General features: G+C 42.6%; 1 protein-coding gene across 1 annotated transcript in view; it reads left to right on the top strand.

Annotated features, from left to right (window-relative positions):
* Positions 1-3,236: 3,236 nt before the first annotated feature.
* Positions 3,237-26,514, top strand: part of PGM2 (phosphoglucomutase 2) — a 33,788-nt gene continuing 10,510 nt past the window's right edge. Inside the window, exons 1-11 of the mRNA XM_070506053.1 lie at positions 3,237-3,537; positions 7,486-7,653; positions 12,407-12,513; positions 16,598-16,682; positions 18,345-18,428; positions 18,558-18,751; positions 22,085-22,274; positions 23,290-23,387; positions 24,539-24,719; positions 24,810-24,903; positions 26,198-26,327. Of these exons, the coding sequence (XP_070362154.1) occupies positions 3,436-3,537; positions 7,486-7,653; positions 12,407-12,513; positions 16,598-16,682; positions 18,345-18,428; positions 18,558-18,751; positions 22,085-22,274; positions 23,290-23,387; positions 24,539-24,719; positions 24,810-24,903; positions 26,198-26,327 (1,433 nt within the window). The 5' untranslated portion in view covers positions 3,237-3,435. The remainder of the gene's footprint in view (positions 3,538-7,485; positions 7,654-12,406; positions 12,514-16,597; positions 16,683-18,344; positions 18,429-18,557; positions 18,752-22,084; positions 22,275-23,289; positions 23,388-24,538; positions 24,720-24,809; positions 24,904-26,197; positions 26,328-26,514) is intronic.

Genomic DNA, 26,514 nt, shown 5'->3' with positions numbered 1-26,514 from the left:
AGACACTTACTAGACAGTTGAAAATTTGAATGCTAAATGGACATTTAATGATATTAGGGAATTATTAATTTCAACTTTAAAAAATTTAGGTGATATAATGGTTTTGTGGTTATTCTTAAAGTGTCCTTACCTTTTAGAGATACACGCTCAAATATTTACAAATGAGATGACATGATGTCTGGAATATTCTTCAAAGTATACAGGAGAGGGAAGCGGGTAGATAAGACAAGATTGGCCATGGATGATCAGAGTTGACCTGGGTGACGGTTACATGGGGATCAATTTTAGTAAATATTTAAAACTTTCCAAACTAGAAACTGTTCCTGGGCTGGATGCAAAGGATCTGGTGGAATTGCTGACAAGGTGTTTGGGGAAATTGAGAAGACTTCCAAGGAAAATGGGACATCCATGTGTGAAACACTTCTCAGGCAGCAGGGGAGCACACACACACAAATCAGATTATTTTGAGCATCACCTAATGTTATCGATGCCAGAAGTGGTTAATATTTGCTTTTCGTCAAGATCTGGTTACTATTCACGTAGAAATAGGTTACCAGAGTTCACGGAACTTCCTTCTGTGGACATGTGTAGCACTGGGCAGAGTGGAACAGGAGACTGAACGTTGGATTAGAGTATCAGGAGACTGGGCACGCAAATCTTGGCTCTGTCATTGACCAGCTGTGTGTCTTGGAGAAGGGCTCTGAAATTTTCTGTGTTTCCATTCCCTCATCTACAAAATAAGGAGGTCTGAATTGTTTCCAAAGACCCCTTCCTGCTCCAACGTTCTATTTTTCTCCACAGGCTTCCACAGACAAGAAACGTTAGTGGGGGTCATGTGTGGGAGCCTGCTGCTTCAGGTCGCTGTATTATCATCAGGACCAAAAAGACCTCCAGTGCCGGCATCTTAGTTACAGGAGACCCTGGGAAAATCTCCTGCACATAGAGAGCCCCCTGATGCAACCTTGGACTGTTCTCTACTTTACCCGGGGGGCAGAGGGGAGGGTGAGATGAGAGCACGGCGCACTGTGTCAGACGGTACCTGAGATCTTGGTGCTCTTCACAGGTTGAGGGAGGAGAATCTACTTAAGGCTTGGCAACTTTCTTGTGAAAAGTTCCTCTCAGCTTGAAAATCCTACTTGCCTTCTTTCCTCTATGTTGAATATTGAGACACCTGCCCCTTGCTGTCCCAAATGGAGGTACAATAGTTCTGAGTGGATGTCACTAGGGACCCACAATTTCTGCACTGAGGAAAATAATAAAAAGAGTCAAAATATCCCCTTACCACACCACCCCCCGCACCTTTTGAACTATACCAGAGACTCAGCTGCAAGCACTCCCATCATGGAGGGAGGATAGGACGCAGGCCCAGAACCGCCCCCTCCTCCCCTCTCTCAGTGCCGCCTCCCTATCGCCGCCCCACCCCACTCCTGGCAGAAGGCTGGAAGCCACACAGACCCACCTGGGAGAGCTCTGGCATTTGAGAGGGAAACAAGGGCAAGTGAGACCCGCCTGGTCTCTGACTCTATGTCCCGCAATTTCTGTCCTAGAGTGACTGAAAAGAAGGTTGGTGTGGGGCAGAGAAAGGAGACAGCCCTGAGGGTGGCAGACCCGCAGACAGCAACGGAGAGACTAGGGCTGCTCATCCGTCTCTTCTTCTTCCCCCGTGCTCCAGTCTCTCGGCCTTTCACTCAGAGGAAGGACCACACAGCGGTTCTCTCTATCCGGAAAGCGTTTTCCAGGCTGTCCCCCACAACACTAACTGCATCCTTCCCTCACATCTCCACAGAGGCTTCAAGTGCTGAGGGAGGCTTCCCAGACTAGGACACCCCCCACTACGCACCCTCATGGAATCTCCTTGCTTTCTCTCCAACATTTTTATCAATTTGTGATTGTGTATTAACTGATGTGATTATATGATTAACATGCCTCTCTCATTACACTTAAACAGATATCATAGATCCTGGGTATAGATTGTTTTCTTTTAAAAATTGAAATAGAATACACAAAAATGCACAATTAGTAAGTGCAGCTCAGTGAATTATTACAAAGTGAACACACTTGAACAACCACTACCCAGGTCAAGAAATAGAACTCCAGCCTCCCAGAAGGCACCCTTCTCCTTCCCGAAGTAACTACTCTCCTCATGTTCATAGATTAGCTTTGTCCGCTTTTTAAAGTTTTAAATCTTAAGACTTTTAAAATTTGATATATAATTTACACACAGTGAAATTTATCCTTTAGCGTGTGCAGTTCTGTGAGTTTTGATAAACATGTAGCATTGTGTTTATCACGGCCTCAGTCAGGATACAGAACAGTTCCATCACCCCCAAAATTCCCTTGTGGGCTTCGTATTCAACCCCCCTCCCCATGCCCAGTTCTTGGAAACCACTGATGTTTTCTTTCCCTATATTTTTACATATTCTAGAATTTCATGTCCTTGGAATGGTCCAGTATTGGGAGAGAGACTCAGCACAGAAATGATGACAAGGACTAGCTTCTTTCACTCAACATGTTTGTGAGGTGTATCCATGACGTCGTATATAATAGTTCATTTTCATTGCTGTATGCCAATACCATAATTTGTTTATATCATTGTATGTATTTATCCACTGTATTGTTGATGGACATTTGGGTTGTTTCCAGTTTGGAGCTATTACAAACTATGCTGCTAGAAACATTCTTGTACACGCCTTTTCACGCTTACTGCATGCATCTCCTTTATGGCTTAGCGATCCCAAGGTCATGAAGGTGTACTTCTATCTTAGTTTCTAGAAGTTTCATTTTACCTTTCACACACAAATCTACAACTGACCTGGAATGCATATTTGTACATGATGTGATGTGAGGTAGGGGCTCAAATTTTTTTCTTTTTCTACATGGATGCCCAATTGACCTAGCACCATTAATTGAAAATAAGTCCTTTCCCCTTGCTGTGCAGTGCCACCTCCGAAATAAATAAACTGTACACGTGCAGTTTTGTTTCTGGACTCTCCATTCTGTTGCACGGTCTATTTAACTTAATCATTCCACTTCGTTCTTCTTTTTCCAGATTTTTCTCCGTTATTCTTGACCCTCAGAATTTCTTCATAATTTTTAGGCTCCAATCTGAGTTTACACATCCTTGGGTGCCAGCACCTGACACGGTGCCTGGAGCACGGTAGGAACTCAATGGATACCTGTTGCATGAAGGGGGTTGACCTCAGGACCTTTCAGAGATGATGGTAAAGGCTCAGCACCCCCGACTCCACTCGTCCACCTTGCTGCCCCCAGCGGCGCGCCGGGGAACTGCAAGGAGGCGTGCCCGGGGCGGAGCGTGTCCTCTTCCCGGGACCAGCGGGCGCCCGCGCCTCTTCTCCCCGCCCCAGCCGCCTTGTGTCCCCGCCTGGCGGAAGGCCGATCGCGCCTCCCCCTGAACTGGGCGGTGGCAGCGCGGAGATGGTGGCGGCGGCGGCGGCAACAGCGGATCCGGGAGGCAGCGGCGCTGGCATGGACCCCCGGCTGGACCAGGAGACGGCCCGGTGGCTGCAGTGGGACAAGGTGAGGGGCGGCGGGGAGCGGGGAGCTCCCGGAGGAGGTGCGGGGTCCCCTGCCCGCTCCGCAGGCGCCGCACCGCCTGCCGCTCTTCCTCCCTCCCCTCCCCTCCCCTCCCCTCCCCGCCCGCGGGGCCCCACGGCTCCCCCAGAAGACGGTGGAGGACGACGTGGCGGCCGCCAGGCCTCCCCGGGCCGCCTCGGCATGCGGCAGACTCGGAGTTTGTCGGAGAAAGGAAGTCCCGGGACAAAACCAGCCCTCCGACCGGCCGGGGCTGCAAGTCCGAGAGGCGGGGAGCGAGCCGGGGCTGATCTGAACGCCGCCTGGCTCTGGAGTCTCCTCTAATTGAGGCAGGCACGCTTTCCCGTCGCTCAGACCGCCGGCTTGTCTTCAGCAAGCGGCTGTGCATCTCCCACTGACACACAACGGTCCCGTCCCGCCTATTTCTTTTGCTCCTGGTAACTCTGCAAAGTAGCATTCCGTCCACCTCTCCCTGGCGCTTGGTTACAAACGTGCGTCCTCCCGATTGGGCTCTGGCTTCAGGCGTCTTCTCAGGTCTCTGACTTTGCTGAGAAGATGAGAGGAAACCCCTTGGACACAGCACCGCTGGCTTTTCTCCTCTTCACTTCACTCTCTTAGAAGCTGGAGCAAAGAAAGAATCAGGGCCCCAGCTCCGGACATCGCTTCCTCCCTCCTTTCTAACTTGAGTTCCTCCTTCCCACATGTTCCTTCCTTCTGGCATGCTCTTTGTTTTCCCGGAATGTTCCTCTCTGCGCTTTTCTGCTGAACGTGTTTCTCATGTTGTTACTCATGTTTTGGGTGTGAACTTAAATGTGGCTCATGTAGAGAGGTCTTCTCCCTAATACTCCCTCTGTTCCTGTTCTTTTCCTTCGCAGCTCTGGCTGCGGTTGGTTAAAAAAACAAAACAAAAACTTGTTTGTAGGTTTCTTTGTTTAATGTGCGCCCTCAGGGCTGACTTCAAAGGCAGGAGAGCTGTTCTGGGGCACAAGACCTGTTTTTTAGGAGGGCTCAGCACTTGGTTTAATACTCTGCTGTCCTGTCTTGAAATTCTTAAAGACTGTTGAACAAGAGGTCCCACGTTTTCACTCTGCGCTGGGCCCCAGATATTCTGTAACCGGCCCTGTCCGCTCCCTTGCTATCTTCCATGGTTTATAGGCATGACACAGTGCACTACTCACGGTAGATACCTAAAATAATTTGTTGAATAAAGGAACGGGACTGCAAGGCCTGTCAGCAGGGGCCAGGTCTTCCCCTTTACCCTGTGTCCCCTGTCCATGAAATGTCAGCACATCCTGTTTCCGGTTGCTATTGGCAACTCCTTGGGTGTTTTTGCTTTTCCTGCAAAGAGCCTTGTGATTCTTTTGGGAAGAAAAAGTTTTCCATTTCTGGTAACTTATAGTGTGTAGAAATCTTTTAAAGTCATAGTTGGTAACGAATTGTTCCATTAAACTTTCCCTTTGGAGAAATCGAAGTCTCATTTGCACAAAATGTTGTCTTTGTATAGAGATAGTACCTCCCTGATAGAGGTGAGGGGACGTCATCTTTTTTATTTTTTAATTCCTACCACTCCTTTGATTCTTTCCTCTCTCAGTTTCTTCTTTGGTTCAAGACAGGCACCAAATGGGGACTTCCCGCCAGCTAAAAGCACTGCAGTCCTCTCGTCTGACGCCCCCAAGGGTCAGCAAGGAGCCCGGCAGGTGCCCTCCCGCGTTCCCACTGTGCCTGCATCCCTGTGCCTTTCGCTGCTGTCACCTTCGGTCACTCCCACGTCTGATTCTGATCTCTCCTGCCATATTGACTTTTCATTCTCTCTCTCTGCCTCCTTGGGTTTCTCTCAGGCTATTTGGTCTTTTATAGATATCAAAGGCCAATTAGGATTTTCCAAATCTACACTGTGGATGAGAGAATCGCTGGATATTGGGTGTGGCCTTGAAGTCTCCGTTTTCTCATTCACTCAGCAAATATTTATTGAACCTCTTTAGGTTCCAGATCTGAACCCCTCCTTGGGGGCACCTGACAGTCTGATTGGTAGATTGTGCTCTGTGATCAGTGTTTGTTGCTTTTAATCAAAAAAGTGGGCTTTTACTTGATTCCTCTTGAATCTGGAACAATCTGGAAATGTGGGCTTAATGCCAGAAAGCCAAGGTTTTATTGCAAGAGCATTTCAAAGTTTAATGATGTGGCCACATCTTGCGTGCACGTTTATCTTGTTGGATGCTGACTGTAAGATAGAAATAAAGTCCTTACTCTGTTATTCCTCTGAATTCTTAATTTAAAAGTCTGATGTGGAATTAACGTGATTGTCATTTTTCTCCATTCTTATCATTTTCTGCAACTATTATACAAAGAAACTATGGCAGTGTAAAATGAACTGAAATGACTTGTGTGTCTATTTAAAGCAGAAAAGCCACTAAGTTCATGATTATCATGCAGTTTAAGTAATTCACTTAATCTCTGAGACTTCCTCCTCTGTAAAGTGGGGTTTTTGTTATTTGCATGCTTTTTGCAATTACTGCAAGATTCAAATTTGACCAGGTATGTGAAAGCATTGTACAATTTATAAAACACTGCAAAAGTAAGGTTTTGAGTTAAATTGTGTAATCATCACTCTCTGGGAAAATTTGAAGACATTAGGGAAGAAAATGAACATTTGATTACAACTAAGTACCAGGCAGAGAAAGAAGTTTTACATTAATTTAATGGAAACCACCTTCCAAGGGAGGTTCTAGACTGTTCCCATTTTATAGATGAGGAAGCTGAGAATTGAAGAAGCTATGTAATCTGCCCAAGTGTATAGAGTTGGTAAGTGATGGTGTGGTTGGGATTCCATTCTGGGTGTTAGAACCCAAAACCTATATGTTCATTCCATTTCTCCAAAAGCGCTTGCCTTATTAGGAAAGAAAATAATATTTACATTATAAAGGAAAAAACTATTTCCTTCTACTCACAACACTCCTGACACCGAATGTGTGGGTTTTCCACACCAACCAATTTTCCAGTTCTGTGTGTACACCAACTGGGTGTCCTACAATTTAACTCAATTCAGACACTAGCTACTTGGAGTTAGCTGAGACCCCCTCCAGGTTAAGGGCTCAGTCCCACAAGACTGTGCCCACTTCAGATGTCAGTCGAAAGTCCCAGGTTGTCACCTGTACTTCTGACCAACCAGCAGTAAATCAAGGGTTCCCATGACCCCCTTCTTGGGGCTGATAATTTCCTAGAATGGCTCCCAGAACTCAGGAGAGCAGTTTACTTACGATTATCAGTTTTATTATAAAGGACACAACTCAAGAGCAGCCAGTGGAAGAGATGCACAGGGCAGGGTATGGGGGAAGGGGCGCAGAACTTTCAAGTCATCCTCCTGGTGCACCAGCACCTTGATGTCTTCACCAGCCCGGAAGCTCTCCATGCCCTGTTGTTTAGGGTTTTCATGGAGCTTCCATTGCTTAGGGATGGTTGAGTAAATCGTTGGCCATCGGTGACTGAGCTTCATCTCCAGCCCCTCTCCCGTCCCTGGACATCAGAGGCTGTAAGTTCTAACCCTCTAGTCACATGGTTGGTTCCCTGGTAACCAGCTCCCTGTCCTCCAAGTTACCTCATTAGCGTAAACTCACGTATGCCTGAAAAGAGGCTTATTATGAACAAAAAGATGCTCCTCTCACCCTAATCACTCAGGAAATTCCAAGGGCTTTAGCAGCCCTGGGCCGGAAACCAGGAACAAAATCCAAACATCTATTTCTTATTGTATCACAATATCGCGCATTATAATTCCAAAACACCAACTTCATATTTCAAATATGAATATATATATATATTTCATATATATATATATATGTATATTTCATAGGTTAGAATCACTGTGGGTTTTTTTATTTTTCAGATTTTTCATTCTCTGATTTACCTGGCCGTATCTGGTGTATATCTGTTTTGCAGAATTCTTTAACTTTACAGTCAGTGAAACAACTAATTGCAGAAGGTAATAAAGAAGAACTACAGAAATGTTTTGGGGCTCGAATGGAGTTTGGGACAGCTGGCCTTCGATCTGCCATGGGAGTGGGAGTTTCTCATATGAATGACTTGACTATCATCCAGACTACACAGGTACCGCATTTTCATAACTCTTAGTTATTCTTAACATATCCCCAGTCTTAACAAATGAACGGAGGCATATTAAAAATTTTAGAGTGGGGCTGGCGCGGTGGCATAGTGGTTAAGTTTGCACGCTCTGCTTCAGGGGCCCAGGGTCCGCAGGTTCAGATCCCAGGCACAGACCTAGCACTTCTCGTCAAGCCATGCTGTGGCGGTGTCCCACATAAAATAGAGGAAGATTGGCACAGATGTTAGCTCAACAACAATCTTCCTCAAGCAAAAAGAGGAAGATTGGCAACAGACGTTACCTCAGGGCCAATCGTCCTCACACACAAAAAAAGAAAAAAATGTAAGAGTTTATTTGAGCAAAAATCTATTCAAATTGGACATTACCAAACCAGAAGTGGTTAGGAACACTCCACTGACAGGAACCAGGGGAAAGACTTATGGAGAAGAGCAGGAAACAAAGCAAGGAAATGATTTGATTGGCTATAGCTTAAGCAGCTGTCTTATTTGGGAAAGCCTCGTTGGCCGTTTGTGATTGGGTATCCTTAGGTTTTGATTTCTTGACCTTGAGGCATTTACAGGCTTAGGTTTTGGTTTGCTTTCATAGGCTACTAAAGTATTAAAGCCACCCCAGTCCAGTGGCCCCTTTGTTTGATTAATTTAACCCCAGGTTCCTTTCGTATTTGACAGACATAATTTGTTTTAATTATGGCCGTGTCTTGTGGGTTTGCCTAGACACAGGGAGTCACACATTTACTCCCAAAAGTAAGGCTTGTGCAGTTGTTTGAACCAGTACATGTTTCAAAACTCATATAGCCATCCATTCACTCATTCATTCATTTAGCAGAGATGTATTGAGTGCCTACTATGTGCCAGGCATTGGGGATATAATAATGACTAAAACAGACGGATTCCCTCATGGAGCTTTCATTCCAGTGCAAATCCACCAGCAAAGCTGACTGACTTTTACGGTCTTACGGTTCTTGTTACGGTTGTACAGAGGCAAGCGTTGAAGAGCTTTTCTAACTGCCAGAATAAGCAAGAGCCAATTCTATCTAGTTTTAATTTATAGTATAGGTGGCAATGATTGCTGTATTCCCTTACCTTACTTTGTGAATTTCGCTGTCAGAGTCCAGACCCAGGTTTCAGGAATACAGATGAAGCCTTTGACAAAACAGAGGAGCTGCCACTGAATATTGAGAGATCTGATTATGGGGGAAATGAAGTAGAAGAGATTATTCTGTTTCTTCAACTACGTAGATGTTAAAAATGAAGATCACTTTAATTCTGGGGAAGAAAAGGCTGGAAAAATTAACTACTGATGATTATGTGTCTCTTACATGTACCTCCCAGCAGAAAAGGCACAATTGGGCCTGTTTAAGCAAAACCCTAATAAGGAAATCTTGTATAACGGTACAGAGTTGCCATGGTAACACCTGGCCACAAATCCCTGTTAAGCAGTAGGGCTCCCTGAGGTCTCTTTGGAGGGAACGCTTGCAATGGAGTGAGCCTGGAAATCCTGTTCTAGTTTATGGATAACATGGAATTGTGGTGCTGGTAAGGTCACCCTCTGCTCCAGTTAAGGGCTGCGTAACAAATCACCCAAAACATGATGGTTTTAAACAGCAATCACATTTATTTTGCTCACAAATCTGTAATGTGGGTAGAGTTTAGTGGAGATAGCTCATGTCTGTTGCACTTGGCATCACCTGGGCTAGCTTGGAGCCTGGAATCATCTGAAAGCTCCCTCACTCACATGTCTGCAGTTATTGCTGGCTCTTGACTGAGATGTTATCTGGGCTGGAACGCTGCATGTGGCCTGGGCTTCCTTATAACATGATGCCTGGGAAAGCATCCAGAGAGAGTATGTGTGCACCAGATGGAAGCTGTATTGACTTTATGACTTAGCCTTGAAAGTCACACAAAACCACTTCTACCATCTTCTGTTAAAAGTGAGTCAGTAAAGCTGCTCATATTCAAGGTGAAGGCATGTTGACGCCCATCTCTCAATGGAGGAACATCAATGTCACACTAGAGGAGCATGTGGGATGGGATGTATTGGTGTGGCCATTTGGAAAATCCAGTTGGTCACACCTCCTTTTAGGCCTAGTTGTTAGGGGATTTTAAGAGGTTCTAGATGAAGTAAGAGTCTTTTCTCCTGTGTTCATCTAGATCTAGTTTCTAGGAGTGATGAAATCTATCCCCAGAAAGGTCTTGGGACCTGCCACACACATCCTCTCCCCTAGGGGAACTGGTCTCTTCTGGGGGTAGACCCTGTGATAGCTAAAAATCCTACAAAACTGAGATGAGTAGATCCTTTAAAGGTCATCTGAGTCAACCAGCCACTTGTTGGGATAATTTGCTCCACAATTCTCTCCTCCAAATTGATCATCCAGCCTATACTGAAACACTTACAATAGGAGACAAGCATGTTAAAAATTAAGACAATTTTATAAGAGCTTTTTTTTTTTGAGGAAGATTAGCCCTGAGCTAACATCTGCTGCCAATCCTCCTCTTTTTGCTGAGGAAGACTGGCCCTGAGCTAACAACCGTACCCATCTTCCTCTACTTTATACATGGGACGCCTACCACAGCATGGTGTGCCAAGCGGTGTCATGTCCACACCCGGGATCTGAACCGGTGAACCCTGGGCCACTGAGAAGTGGAATGTGCGCACTTAACCACTGCGCCACTGGGCCGGCCCCTATAAGAGCATTTTTAAAATCTTAGGAGTAGTTTCAAAATTGAAGAAAAGGATTCCCAGGATAAGCTGCCCGGGCTTCCACCCCAACCTTGGGTAGTGTGACCTGGCGGAATGTGCGGGCCTTCACTGTGGCCCAGCACCCTGCCTGCTGATCTCTGGTGTGGACTCTCGTCCTAATGGGGCTTCCAGATTCATCTGGTTAGGTTTAAGAAGCAGATGTCTGTGAGTCAAGAACGTCCCAAAGGGATACAGGATAGAGACAAGAGGGGAATTTTTGTATTGTTCGCCTCATTGATAGAAATTATAATTTCCTCCTAGATTACTTGACTGAGCCACGACACATCAATTCAGGGACTCACTGTCTTCTGGCATAGCCCTTCTGTCTTTGGATTGTTCTCATTAAAAAATGGTTTCGTTATTTTGAGCCAAAATCTGTCTTTCCATAGCTTTTACGTATTGGTCATAGTGTGACCTTTTGAAGCCATACAAAGTTTATTTCTTGTGTCTTATAATAATATTTCAATTCTGAAAACCTCCCTCATCCCGCCCTGAGTTTTTTCCATGGAATAAGGATTCCCTCTTCTCTTAGCCATTCTCTCAGGGCCTCAGCTTCAGCAGGCCCCAGAGGTAATTTGGACGTCTGAGGATTTTGGACTCAGGCTGAATGCATTTTGCTGCCTTGAACATTGGGGCCACCCAATGTGTGTCAACTAGGGACAGGGAAAGGGTGCTGTCGCTGTTGTCATCCTTAGAGAGTGAGGCATCCGGGTACCTTTTAGGGAACCCACAAAACCAATACACATGTCCTTATTTCCTTGTATCACGCAACCTCAGAAGATATGCCCAGTGTAATACTTTTGTCCAGGAAAAACTAAAGGCATTCTAAATTGGCACTGGTCTGGCAACAGAACTAAAGTATCCCCCCATCCAAAATGAGTTATAATTATTTTTTAACAAGACTTCCTTCAGCCTAAATAACATAAGTAATATGAACCATCATTGTTACCCAATCAGCCAGAGTTCTCTGTGTTCTGTAATAAAACCTATTTTATCCAGCAGTCTAAACCTATTGAATTCAAAGTTCACTGTTCTCTAATCTTCCCTATTTCAGATTGATGTGGTGTTATTGCACCCACTGACATACAGGACTTGCGTGCGCCATCGTTTCTAGGCATGGGTAATAGCCCAGACTCTGCACAATCTTTGTGTGTGTAATTGGCTATGCCTTGTAATTGGGCTGATAAGGTCTTCTTAAGACCTCTGCCTGCTGGAAAGCAGTATCACAAACGAACAAGCAGAATGGGTTTAGATTAGTGAATTGTCAAAATTTTGTAAATGTACTGTGTTTCTTTGACCTACTGATGATGTTACAGAGCAGAGAGAAATGTCTGAAACACCTGCCTGTCCTCTGTCATTGTGGAACTAGTGTCAAGGAAGGAGCACAGGCTTTGAAGGAAAATCACAACAAAGATAATGCTCGTAACGCAAACATGTAGCAATTCCTTGGGGCTGGATTCTCAGCACTTGGCGTGTGTTAAGTCGTTTAATCCTTAGACAGCCCTTTAAGGTAGGTACTGTTATTCCTGTTTTACAGAAGAGGAGACAGATACTGAGAGGTAAGGAACTTGTCATTTGCTTATAGGTGGTGGAGTGGAGGACAAACCCAGATTCTGTGAGCTTTCCTGCTAGCCCCGAACCACCTCTAACCAGACCTGAGCCCAAATCCAGGCTCTGCTCCTTGTGTATCTGAAACCGGCAAGTCACTGAGCCTTTCCGAGCCTTAGTTTACCCATCTGTAAAATGGGATTCCTTGGCAAAGTTGATCTGGGGTTAGAGATAATACACATTAAGTGTCCAGCACAGTACTTGATACGTATAGATAGACAATGAATAAAGCTGCTATTTTCTTATTGTTCAGTTTGTTTAATTACAGAGAGATTTCCCCCCTCTGCTACAGTTTTGTCATGTGGAAGTAGAGAAAACTTGACCAATTTTTGGCCAAGTTTTGATGTGTTAAAGCATATGTGCTCTTTTAATCCATGGTATGTTTTTTAGGGGTTTTGCAGATACCTGGAAAAACAGTTCACTGACCTGAAGCAAAGAGGGGTCGTGATCAGCTTCGACGCTCGAGCTCATCCCGCAAGTGGAGGCAGTAGCAGAAGGTATTGAAACATTTTTAGGAAACTGTTTCCTTGTAGTGTATTCTGTGGTTTTATTTTTAATCACCATTTCAATAGCTTGACTTCAAATACATTTGTTAGCTACACTGCTTAACTCTAAAAATGATGGGTAAACTCTGTAACTTTTAAGAATTCTGGTTTTACATTTGGCTTCAGAAAATGAAATTATTTAGACAATCTAGAATTTAATATCTATCTAAATGAAAGAAATTTTTTTAAATGGCGCTATAATTTCTCCCTCTCACTTTCTTCTGTTTATCTAATTTTTTCTTCCACTCTTTGTAAGTCTCATGAGCTTCTTCCCATTCTTTCCTTTTTAATTTTTTTTTTTTTGAGGAAGATCAACCCTGAGCTAACATCTGCTGCCGATCCTCCTCTTTTTGATGAGGAAGACTGGCCCTGAGTTAACATCCACACCCATCTTCCTCTACTTTATATGTGGGACGCCTACCACAGCATGGCTTGCCAAGTGGTGCCATGTCTGTACCCGGGATCTGAACCAGCAAACCCCGGGCCGCGGAAGCAGAACATGCGCACTTAACCGCTGCGCCACCGGGCGAGCCCTCCTTCCCGTTCTTGAACCCCATTTCAAGTTGCATTCTTGTAATATTCCCAAACCAGTGGGGCCCTCATGTAGCTATAGGCAGATGGTGATGATGATCATGGTGATGGTGGTGATGACAACGACGACAGTGATAGTAATAGCAGCAGTCACTTGAGCGCTGAATATGAACTAGGCACTTAGGTATTTACTCATTTAATCCTCACAACCACCTGTAAGGTATGTGCTTTCATCTCTGTGCCCTAAGATTATGAAGTGAGAGAAGGAGCCACAATGTAAGCATAAAGAGGCTGGCACCAGGGTTCAGCAAACTTTTTCTCTAAAGGGCAAATAGGAAACATCATACACGTTGTGAACCATACAGTCTCTGTCACAACTCCTCAACTCTGCCCTGGAGCACAAAAACAGCCATAGACAATACGTAACTGAATGGACATGGCAGTGTTCCAATAAAACTTTATTTACACAATGGGCTGTAGTTTGCCAACCCCTGTTCTTAATCATGTTACGTGACCCTCTTTTATACTTGAACATTTCCTCTATTATGATGAATTTTTTATTCCTCCGGTGTATAAGTATAAGTAGTTGATTAGGTTGGAGGAACATACAAGCATTTAATATTAATGGAAAGTCTCGTTAACTTTACAGAGCTGGCTGTTCATAGAGTCCTAACCTTTGCCTGTCAAGGGCTTTTAATCTAAGAGAAAAGCACTGATGGGAACAAATGTGTGGCTACGAGGAAAGGAGCATGTCCAGAGCGAAAGACTAGATGACAGCTGCCCCTAGATTGAACTCAGGATGATATAAGATGTTTGGTTTTCAGCTGCAGGCTCAAAAATGTGGTTTTTGTCAACAAAGCAAGAGAGAAGCTGTAACTCTCAGGGATAGATGCGCATGCACTGTATTCACAAGAGAAAGATGTAGTATAAACCAGAATATCAGTTTGTCAGTTTTCAGTTAGTGAATTTAAGTTTAGAATTAGATCATACGCATGCTTTACCAGCCCCAGGGGTGAGGCAGATCCTCCGGCCAGAGCATGCACGGTACGTATATAAGGCTAACTCTGCCTGTTTAGCTCCTCAAATGTCTTCATTTTAGGCTGAATGCCCTGCTTCTGGTTGACACATCCTTCAGCCATGTTAACATTGTCACTTAAGGTACAGGTATTTCTTGCTCTGCCTTGGAGCCCTATCATTTCCTTAAAGTGCCTGATGTTACTGGTTCCATCTGACTTTATGGTTCACGTCTGAGCGTTTGATGGAATGGGATGGATCAGAGCTCAGGGTTGCTCTCTGTCACCTACAACATACAAGACATTTAGAAATCGTAAAATAAATATTAAACTAATATATGGTGAAACATTCCTGATGAGTAAATGGAATCTTCTTAAAGAGTTGGAAACTATTACAGTCTCAGAAGTTTACCTAAGGAAATGTTGATTAGTTCTCCAATCTTCCAATTTTAAATATCTGGTGGAGAACATAAGTGATAACTGTTAAGCATATGCAGAGAACACACTGAATCTTTTTTGTGCACATTTGTAACTTAGTTCATATATATCATATGTATGCTGAGTGTGTCCTTTGCCAACTTTAAGAAAGTAACTTTTTTTTTTTTGAGGAAGATTGGTCCTGCCTGAGCTAACATCTGTTGCCAATCTTCCTCTTTTTTTAAATTTTTTCTCCTCAAAGCCCCAGTACATAGTGGTATATCCTAGTTGTAAGTCCTTCTAGTTCTTCTGTGGGGGATGCCCCCACAGTGTGGCTTGATGAGCAATGTGTAGGTCCGTGCCCAGGATCCAAACTGGCGAACCCCCGGCCGCAAAACGGAGCGTGCAAACTTAACCAGTCTGCCACCAGGCCAGCCCCAGAAAGTGTCTTTAAAGTCGGCCTGAACACACAATAAACATTTCATGAGAGCAAAAGTGGCTTGATGACTTCTGGTGAATGCAGTGTGGATTTAATTCAGATTCTTCTTAAAATTGTTTTTGCTGAATTTTGTTATTTTTATGACTTGCCCCTATGTAGAGACATTTTTTTTTTTTTTACTGTCAGAATCATTCTTGTATTACTACTGATCCTAGGAATTTTAATGCTTGAGTTGTTAAAGTGCAGAGATCTCTTTGTGCCCCAGCCAGCTCCTGGAATAGTGTTTGTTGAAGCTCGTACTCGAGGAATATTTGAGGGGAGAATGAATGATCCGTTTATTTAATCCTGTAGTGATGTGATGTTGTTCGTTGGAAGTAAATTGCTCATTTATTGTGGTAAAGTATTTTACTCCAAGCATGAAGAGAGACGTGATGCCATGTTCTGTGTCCTACCCAAAGCCAGTTGCTGTGGAAATTGAGAAAAATGTCAAAGTGTCAAAGATTTAAGTCTTCTTTTAAGGACTGAAGAGAGCCAAGATGTATATATGTCATATACATATATATGTCATATATATATCACATTCACACACATACACATGCCAATGTGCATATCTTACATGTTTCATATAAGACAACATTCACTCAAATGCTAGGCTTCATGGTATATACTGGATTGTGATAGCTTTGGACTAGGGTTTCTCAGTCTCTGTGCTCTTGACATGTGACTTCATAGTGGGCCTGATAATTCTTTGTTGTGGGGGACTGCCCTGTGCATTGTAGGGTGTTTACCAGCATCCCTGACCTCTACCCACTAGCTGGCGGTAGTCCCCTATCCCTACCCCCAATGACATCCAAAAATGTCTCCTGACATTTCGGATGCCCCATGGGGGCAGAATCACCCTCAGCTGAGAATCACTGAGATAGACAGGGGCTTGAAAGACTTAGGTGCCGGCCTGGCTCAGCTGCTAAGTGGCTGTTGGACATGGAACAAGTTGTCCGGCCTTTCTTGACTTTAAAACATTTCTGTAAAACAAAGACATGGAATGAGACGACTCCTAAGGTTCATCCAGCTTTAATGTTCTATGCTGATGGAAATATAATAAACATTTTTCTTGATCAGGCTACTATATTCAATCTAAACAAGTAGTTGGAATGGATAAAGAAGATGTGGTGTATATATGCAATGGTATTACTCAGCTGGTAAAAAAAAAGACAAAATTGTGCCATTTCTGACAACATGGATGGACTTTAGGGGTATTATGCTAAGTGAAATAAGTCAGACAGAGAAAGACGAATACTGCATGATTTCACTCATATGTGGAAGATAAACAAACATGTGGATAAAGACAATAGATTAGTGGTTACCAGAGGGGCAGGGGGTGGAAGGAGGGCGAAAGGGGTAAAGGGGCACATATATGATGACGGATAAAAACTGGACTGTGGTGGTGAACACGATGCGGTCTATACAGAAACTGAAATATAATAATATACACCTGAAATTTATACAATATCACAAGCCAATATGACCTCAATAAAATTTTTTTAAAAAGAAGTCAGGCGTTCATGTCCTTCTTTACTGTCACCTGCAATCCTGACAACTCTTCTCTCCTTTTCTCCCCGTCATGTTGCATTTCCAGATTTGCCCGACTTGCTGCAACCACGTTTATCAGTCAGGGGATTCCTGTGTACCTCTTTTCTGATATAACCCCAACCCCATTTGTGGTAAGTAGCTGTTTCCCTTTCTAATTTCCTGTCACGGGATTGGGGCTGGGATGTGGCTGAATTTTACAGTCGTTAGTGCTGTTGCGATCCAGGCGTTCACATGACAGAAGAGCTCCTTGGCGTCAGGTCAGCGGGCATTCTCTCTCCTCTCCACTAGGATTGTTTCTCCCACATCCTACTAAAGTTTCTTTGATATTCAACTTTTGATTCATCAGAATTTACTTTTTTAATTATAGTTTTCCTTTTGCTTGCATGCAAAGGAAATTTTAGCTGGTTAGCAAAAAATGTCTTTTGTTTGTTTTTTAATTTGGTTTGTAGTTCTTTTTCCCAGCTATCACAATTAGGAAACTTCTTGGGTCTAAACCTGAATTCACTTCCAACCATGTCTTATCATGAATATTTTTGACAAGTTGGTGCACCAGCTTTTTATACAAATGTTTCATTCTGAATACTATTTGTAGCCACAGCAAGAAGCGTGCTTGGCATCTTTTGGTAAGATTTTTATCAAGTCCTTTATGTAACAGAACCTGAAAAGGAAAATAGAGACCGTGACAGCTGTTGCTTTTAAGTAGATAGAACTTTGAAGGGTGAGGCCAGATGCTAAGAATATATGTTTTTAGCAATTAAGCGAAAAACGTGATTCGAATGCAGTTCCTTCCATCACGGAGAAGTGGGAGTGTATGAATACAGGCGAGGGAAGTGCTGCCAGCTTTGTGTTTACTGTCTCTGGTGCACTGACAGGTAGATGCATCGCCTCCTAGACTGTAAATAACCCAGTAGACACCCAACGTCACATCTAAATGTAGTTCAACTTGCATTGTTTGATGGAAAAATTGCAGTGAGTTCGAACATCCATGGTCTTCTATATAGATGATGCCAGCTATTATTTTTATATCAGACTTTAATTACATGAGTGTCCCATGATCATTTTCCCTCACTGTGGAGTGCTTCTCCCCTTGTCTTTGCTCCAGGACACCTGAGGGATGTGAGATGATTCCTAAGAGGACAAATCACCACAATGATTCTTGGCAGGAGAGTAGAGGGGGACAGAATCTCAGGTTGCCTTGTAGATAAATCTCAAATGCAGCCATATGGGGGATAGGCCTACCCTCTCCTCATTTTGGGAAGTCGTCTTGTAAAGATGGGAGCTAAGGAGAAATACAAGAGAGTGCTGTTCATCCTGGAGTGGGAGATGAATGAGCAAGCTGTAAGAGCACTCTCCATTTCTTCAACGTTTCCTTCAACCTTCTCTTTAAAAGCAAATAAGGAGAAAAGGAAGCAGTGGGAGGGAGTAAACTGAATCCATAAGCTCTCGTGCCAAGCAGAGGCTTCAAAGAATGTGAAATGGAGGATTAGACCGTCTCTTGGTTTGGAGAGTTTTCTAGCTTTCCCAGTAGAAGGGAGAATACAAAGAAGGCACCTCGGAAAATACTCACCTTTCTTATTAGGGAACACATCCCAGAGATTTGAGCGGTGAGTTCGTTCTAATGGTCATCAGAGTATACTGCTTGGGTGTGGCACAAAAATATCAAATGACACTTTATGCTATTTCTATATTATGTTCCTTAAAAGAGAACCAGTTGGTACAAACAATATACAACAGACATTTTAGTATATCTAATTTTTTGTTTGGAACTGTTCTTGTTTCCTGCTATGTTACAGCCCTACACAGTGTCACATTTGAAACTTTGTGCTGGAATCATGATAACCGCCTCTCACAATCCGAAGGAGGACAATGGTTATAAGGTACTTGTGTTTTTCTGTCCACATATATGTCCTTCTGTAAGAATCCTGCCCTTTTACGGGTTGGGAGCCTAGGGAACGGATGCTTTCTGTTAGCCCTAAACCCTCTCGATATGTTCCCACGTTCTCCAGGTCTATTGGGAGAACGGAGCTCAGATCATCTCTCCCCATGATCAAGAGATTTCTCAGGCTATTGAGGACAATCTAGAGCCGTGGCCTCAAGCCTGGAATGACTCTGTAATTAATGGCAGCCCACTCCTTCACGACCCAAGTGCCTCCATCAATAAGGACTACTTTGAAGACCTTAAAAAATACTGTTTTCACAGGTAAGTGGATTGTAAACTCACTCCAAGTGAGTTAAATTAATGTGCTTCAGCCGAATTCTATCAGTTTCCATTAAATTTTCCTCTTCAATTGGTACATACTGTAGCTGCATCTGATTTTAGAGGCTGTGGATCAGGGGTTGGCAACTTTTCTTAAAAAGGCAGGTAATAAATATTTTTGGCTTTGAGAACTGTACAAACTACTTCTCAGCTGCTCAACTCTGCCGCTGTAGTAGGAAAGCAGCCATAGATGATAGGGAAATGAATGAGTGCAAACGTAGCTGTGTTCAAAAAAGGTTTTCTTAAAAAAGGAAAAAAGTTTTATTTATAAAAGCAAGTGGTCGGCCCACAGGCCATAGATTGCTGACCTCTGTGGTAGGTTCATATATTTCTGTATGTGTATTTGTGTATGTGTGTGTGTGTCTATAGATGTGTAAAAAACCTTGCTGAGAGGTGGTGAATAGGTAGCACTGACATTTTTTGTCTTTCCAGAAATTTTCTGTGCATATGCAAACACACATGCATAATATATTCAAAAACCGTACGTAGGACTATAGTGTGTGTGTACCTTGTTCTATGCCCTTCTCCCCGACTTAGTCCGTCATGGGTCCCTTCTATGTTAGCCCCTATTCGTCCTGATCATTTAATGGCTGCTGTACCCATTTATTTAACCCAGTGACGCAGACTCGATGCAGTCAGGTTAGAGGCAGATTAGCTCAGTGACAGTGTTATCCTTCCCTAGTGTGCTCCAGGTCCCACCGTGCTCGATTGTCCCCATCAAGAAACCAGTGATTTTAAAGGAGCGGAATTTCTAGGTTGTCGCTAATATTGTATTTGTTGGACCACCTGGGAGTGGAGGCTCCTGTGTAGAATGTGGAAACCCAGGCCCATCTGAAGGGAGCGGCCATGCCAGCTGGGTGTTAGTTACCATGTGCAAATGTAGGGACAGAGTTGCCAAATCATCTGATTTTTTTCTCCCTGAGAGACACTAGAAACCTAAATAGTCTATGTGATATCTCTTAAGTTTTAAACGTGGGGGACCATTTTTTAAATGGTGTATAATCCAAACAAAGCATATCTTGGAACCTTCCCTCTTTCCCTCTGATTGAACTTCACAAAGACGGGGGGAGGTTCCAGTTTACTACTCCAAGGAGCACTGGTATCAACATCCTTGAGCACAGGTCCTCGAGTCCTTGTGTGTGTATACACGTGCTCATGTGCATCCTCAGGTACATCTCCAGCATCAGCATCAGAATTGTATAAGCAGGCCGACCCTGTGGCCAAATGGTTGGGTTCGGGCGCTTTGCTTAGGCTGCCCAGGATTTCACCGGTTCGGATCCTGGGCGCGGACATGGCACCACTCATCAAGCCATGCTGAGGCGGCATCCCACATGTCACAACTGGAAGGACCCACAACTAAAAAATATGCAACTATGTACCTGGGGGCTCTGGGGAGAAAAGGGAAAAATAAAATTAAAAAAAAAAAAAGAATTGTATAAGCATTTACAAAGTTGATAATGGTTAACAAATGGCCCTCTAAAAATGGTACCCTAGTTGATGCTCCCACCAACAGTTTATGATCCACATATTCTTAGCTACACTGAGGATTATCAAATTTCTCATTTTTCCCAATTTGCTAGATGAAGTAGTGTCTCACTTCATTTGCATTCTTTAATTATAAATAACCTATATTGCATATTTATCCCATTTTTTATGTATTTGTTCATCTTGTGCACTTGTAAAACCTCTTTGCTTATATAGAAGACCAGTCTTCATTTATTTCAAATATTATTTTCCCTTCTATTGTTACCTTTGGACTTTTTCATTGAATCTTTTTGCTGAACCTTTGTAAAAATTTGATAATGTTTATGAGTTTTTTAATTTAGAACTTCTGGGTTTTGGGTCATACTTAAGGAGACTTTCTTTACACCAAGATTTTTTTTTAATCCCTCTTGTTTTTTCCCAGGACTGGCATGTTTACATTTTGTAGTATTTAAATCTTTTGAGTCAGTGGTGATTTTTAATTTTGTAAGCAGATTAGGTTTTTTTTCTAAATGGTTTGCAGTTGTACCAACACATTAAAATGAAGAATCTGTCTTTCTTTAACTAATTGGTAATGTCACCTTTATCACACAATTTCTAACACTAATTGAGTGCTTATCATAGATCAGATAACTGCTGTTGGCCCTTCACTTGTACTAGTTAATTTAATCTCATTTTAATCCTCACAGTAACACTCAGGGTAAATTCTGGTATATTGGCATTTTATAGATGAGAATACTGCGACACAGAGAGGTTACGGAAATAACCAGCAGTCACACAGCTTGTAAGTGGCAGAGCTCTAGGGTTTAAATTCAGAGTCTGTCTCCAAATCATGTTAACCATGAAGACTTATGCTTTTCATAGATATTTCCCATTTCAAATCAGATCAGCTTCTGGACTCTCCATTCTGTTCCTTTTCTCTATCTTTTTATATCTCGTACCAAACTATTCTAACTGCCATAGCTTTATAATTCATTTTACTATCTGAGAGCTTTGTCTCCAGCTTTGTTCTCACTAAGCTTGCACATTTATTTTTCCAGATGCATTTTATTTGAAGGATATGCTTGTTTTAAACCACTGTTCTCTTAGAGAAGACCCTGTTCACTTATTCATTTCCAAAAGAAAATGGCCAATAACCTAAGATTCTAGCAGTCAGAGCACTGGAATTTTTTAAAGCCTACGTTTACCTTTCTGTAACTGCTATTGTTAATTTTGATGTCTGTTGTTATTCTGTGTTAAGTTCCTAGATCAGGGCACTTGGCTGAACAGGATTGTTACTTGATAAAGAAAATTTATATATATATATATATACACACATCAATGTATGCGATGTTCCATCACATTTTGTTAAAATGGACATTTTGAAAATCATTTCTGAGGCTAGTAAAGAGGATTTGGAGCCCTGGAGCTGGCACTGCCATGGGCGGGTATCCCCTGGGCTGGCTGTGAGTCTCTTCTAGAATCTGAGCCCGAGGTTCTTTCTTTTATCCCGCTCTAGGTGAGAAAGCTGTAGCATAAAACAAAATCTAAAAGTAATCAGCTTTGCTGAAAATAACTACAGAGTAAACTTTTAAACTTGAATAGGGTGGGGAAGGGGTGTATGTTGAGAGTATAGGTAAGTTTTGTTTCATTTTTTTAAATGTAATTAGAAAAATACTCAGTCGTCTCAAACATTCTTATTCCATTGATTTCTTACATTCTTAGGAATCTGCTCCCTTGATATTTTTGAAATCTTCCAGTTTCAAGAGCCGCATTTGTCTATTTTGTCATTTTCCGTGATGGGTCTCATTCTAGGAGTGTGAACAGGGAGACCAAGCTGAAGTTTGTGCACACGGCTGTCCACGGTGTGGGTCACAACTTCGTGCAGTCTGCGTTTAGAGCCTTTGACTTCGTTCCCCCCGCGGCTGTCCCCGAACAGAAGGATCCCGACCCCGAGTTCCCAACCGTGAAATACCCGAATCCCGAAGAGGGTGAAGGAGTCTTGGTAACCTAATTGTTTTTATTATAAAATTTACCTTTTATATTCAAAACTGAATCTAATTCAAAAATTAATTCAAAAACTACTATGAAGTAAAATAAGTTTTTATGTGTTTTCATTGTGCTGAACCAAAAAATAATTTCATCATTGGAAATATTTATTAGTCATCCATTTTTTGATGGAACTTTCAACTTAGATGTCTCAGCCTCAGGATGTGAGAGCTGAAATCTAAATGACGTTTTAAATTTAATTAATTTAATTTAATTTCGGTTTCAATTTACTGTGCTTCCTTAATGCCAAAAAGAAACAGTAACAGAATGGAGGTTTACCACATGATTTTCATTCCTCAGTTGTCATTTTTTTGATATGAAGATGTGCTATTTAAATTATGGTCCCTTTAACCTTTTTAAAGGTTAGGGTAACCATGATATTCAGAGAGTTGGTTTATTTTGGTTTGTTTGTGGGTTGATCACAAGGCAAAGCCTAGAAATACCAGTGCAGCCACACACACGCTGTCAGATGAGGGGCAAATCCCCTGGGCCTGTGTGGGTCACATGTTGATGCTCCCATTATCTGACCTCTGGCTTAGGAGGTAATATGTGATTAGCCAAGACCAGCTCCAGGAACAAAACTCAGCCTTAGTTTAAGGAAAGTCCTCCTTTAGGTCTTAAATAACTGAATATTGCCATTTTTAAAGATTGCAATGTGCTCAATTCTTTTTTTTGTTGTTGTTTTTTGAGGAAGCTTAGCCATGAACTAACATCTGCTGAGGAAGATGTTAGTTTTTTTTGCTGAGGAAGAGACTGGCCCTTAGTTAACATCCATGCCCATCTTCCTCTACTTTATATGTAGGACACCTACCACAACATGGCTTGCCAAGCGGTGCCATGTCCGCACCTGGGATCCGAATCAGCTCACTCCGGGCCGCTGAAGCAGAATGTGCGCACTTAACTGCTGCACCACCGGGCCAACCCCGTCAATTCTTGATTGAGTAGTCTTTTCTTTTCCTACTCTTTTTCAGACTTTATCTTTTGCTTTGGCTGACAAAACGAAGGCCAAAATCATTTTAGCCAACGACCCAGATGCTGATAGACTTGCTGTGGCAGAGAAACAAGACAGGTACAATTAATTGTGGTTATCTATCTAATAGAAAATATAAAGGGTGACATCTTGGGCAGTAAAATGTTCCTGGGGAGACTGGACCTAGTTGGAGATATTTCCCATTTGTTTTGAAAATGATCCTCTCACTGAACTGCTAACATAACGCAACGGGGCTACCATGGGGGCCGCATGATGGGCAGGCATATCACAGAGTCAAGCAGCCTAGTATGTGTTTGGAACTGAAATTCCTATTTGTTATCTTCTCTTATTTTATCACTGATTTCATTATAATTAATGACTCAATGCCTAATGAGGGCAAAGTACTTTGCTTGGTGCTGTCTTTGCAGTTCAGTATTTGCTGAAGGGTTTGGTAAGGAGCTGGACCTTCAAGGAAATGTCGGATTTAGGTTGAGCAGGCCAGAGAGAAATACCTGCGGGATGCTGACACAGTGTTTAAGACAAGTTTGACCGCGGAGTTTTTACAGAAGAGTAGTGGTAAGTTAGGAGGGGCGGAGGGAGTTGAAAGGTGAGCAGGGTCCAGGCAGTTTTGGGGTGTCAAACAGTATATGTGATGTTTTGGGGCAGTGAGGTGCTGCCAAAGGGTTAGGGTTTTAGATTATGATAAAACAGGTTCGATTCTATATGCGTTTTTAGAAAAGTAAGCTAGGGTGATACTCGCTGAAATGGGAGATGTACTTCTAGCCACCTGGGTTACAGAGAGGAACCTAATCACACACCTGTTCTCTGGTGTCCTCACTGTTTTAGCACCAAGCTCGATCTTAAAGAAAGCCACGTACTGCCCTCTCAGGATCAGCAATACTGACCAGACCAAAAATCAAGCTACACAAACTATTATACTAGGGGGCTCTTGCCAGCATATTTCTGTTATGTTTCAGACTAAGATAAAAGCATTATGTGTCCTCACTGACATACTTATTTTATATGCTCTTCAAAGATAGGATGTTTGTCTGGACAAACTGGCTGAGACATGGTAGCTGCTTAGATGTTTGTGAAGTGGCCGTCAGCTTTCTGGCCCATTATTTAAGCAAGAATAAGAACAGTCTTGCAGAAACTACTGTGAGGCTTCTTTGGCTTAATCGTCCTGTCCCAGTGTCTTCCAGTGTCTTTCTTAAGATCGCAGCAATGCATAGGTTGTTTTTTTCTTTCAGTGGTGAATGGAGAGTGTTTTCAGGCAATGAGTTGGGGGCCCTCTTGGGCTGGTGGCTCTTTACTTCTTGGAAAGAAAAGAACCAAGATCCCAGTGCCCTCAAAGACACGTACATGTTGTCCAGCACAGTCTCCTCCAAAATCTTGAGGGCCATTGCCTTAAAGGAGGGTTTTCACTTCGAGGTAAGGTGTTCGCGGCATGTGCTCTTTTCCCTTTCTTTCGCTCTGTAGAAAGTCTAAGGCATTTCTTTCTCTTTTGGATTATCTCTTTAGGAAACATTAACTGGCTTTAAGTGGATGGGAAACCGAGCCAAACAGCTAATAGACCAAGGGAAAAATGTCTTATTTGCATTTGAAGAAGCCATTGGTAAGAAGGGATAATGATGATCATGGAATCAGTTAGTACATAGAATGCAAATAAATGGGAAAAGATTTGGAATTGGATTTGAGTCCAAAAGATGAACAGTGCAACAGGGGCACACAGTTTGCTTTGCTTCTGGGATGCTTAAAGAGCACTGAACCATCCTACCCCAAAATTGGCATCTCAGATGTTTTTCAGCTAAAAAGAATTTCTCACAAATAACCAAGCCATTAATTTAAGCAACTGGATCCTCTCCCCAGATGACTGAAAACAGTGGTGTTCCACACATGGCTGCTAGTAGCTTAGGAATCCACATATTTTGATATTTTCTCAACTGTGGTGTTGATATACAGGCCTAATATGATATACATACTCCCATCAAAAGTGCTGTGTGTAGGTCCATCCAGGGGATAGGAGAAGGCACAGTTGTGGTGCTTTCATCAAAGTGATTGTCACCTGCAAGGACGACCTCACGTCCAGCCAGAATGACTAAAAACGCTTGTCTTAAATTATCAATAGAAATTAGCAGAAAGAAGGAGAGCTAGCTATGAAAACTAGATTCATAGTTCTATGAAGTTCAGATGCTTGTGCTAGGAATATTTTAGTTATTAGTTCAATAGGAGCTATGATACATTATGCTTATTATATAATATACATTCTTCTGGTTCACCCGTATATGCCCTGCAGCACAGACACATGCACATCATTTAACTAATTCATTGAAGTAAATAGCTCAGCTTTTGTTGTCAAAATTGGCAGTCTTGTCTTTCTATAGCTTTTTATTTAAAATAATTTTTTTCTAATGTTTGTTTACCAAATATTTATTGCATAGCAATTACTTAGACTCTGAAAGAGATGGATGAGACTGACCTTAGCCTACAGCAGTTTGTATAGATCTAGTTAAAGAACCACACAAAAGATTATAGGCCAGGTGTCAAGATGAAAAATGAACTCACAAGAACTAAGGGGATTCAGAGAAGACAGAATAAACATTGACTAGAACAATTGGAAACAGTTTCATGTGAGCTGGAGGGATTTGCGCTGGACCTAGAGAATGAGCATGATTTGTCTAAGAGGGAGAATCTCCTTACAGGTTATTCAACAAGTACTTCTTGAAGGCCTGCTATGCGCTAGGCACTGGGCTAGAGTCTTAAACGTAATGGTGGGCAATGAGAAGCAGCCACACACTCATACTGTACAACCTCCTATGCGATAGGCAGGATGCATTTAGATATGTGCACGCACAGTGTTGTAAAGGAACCCCGTTCTAAGGGTGTATGTGCGACATGTGTTTCTGCAGGATATATGTGCTGCCCTTTTGTTCTGGACAAAGATGGAGTCAGTGCCGCTGTCATAAGCGCAGAGTTGGCTAGCTTTCTAGCAACCAAGAATTTGTCTTTGTCTCAGCAGCTAAAGGCCATCTATGTTGAGTAAGTTTCTATTAACTCTCTTTAACTGAGGTAATTTTTTTATTAGTTTCAAATGTACAACATAATGATTCAATGTATGTATATATTTTGAAATGATCGCCACAATAAGTCTGGTTAACCTGTATCACCGACATAGTGCTCTTTTCAAATGTTTTATGTTCTTTTGCATGAAACAGTAATATTCTTT

The sequence above is a fragment of the Equus asinus genome, chromosome 3 (genome assembly GCF_041296235.1).
Source record: "Equus asinus isolate D_3611 breed Donkey chromosome 3, EquAss-T2T_v2, whole genome shotgun sequence".
NCBI lineage: Eukaryota > Metazoa > Chordata > Mammalia > Perissodactyla > Equidae > Equus > Equus asinus.
The sequence above is the reverse complement of the archived record's forward strand: the minus strand, read 5'-3'. Positions and strand labels throughout refer to the sequence as shown.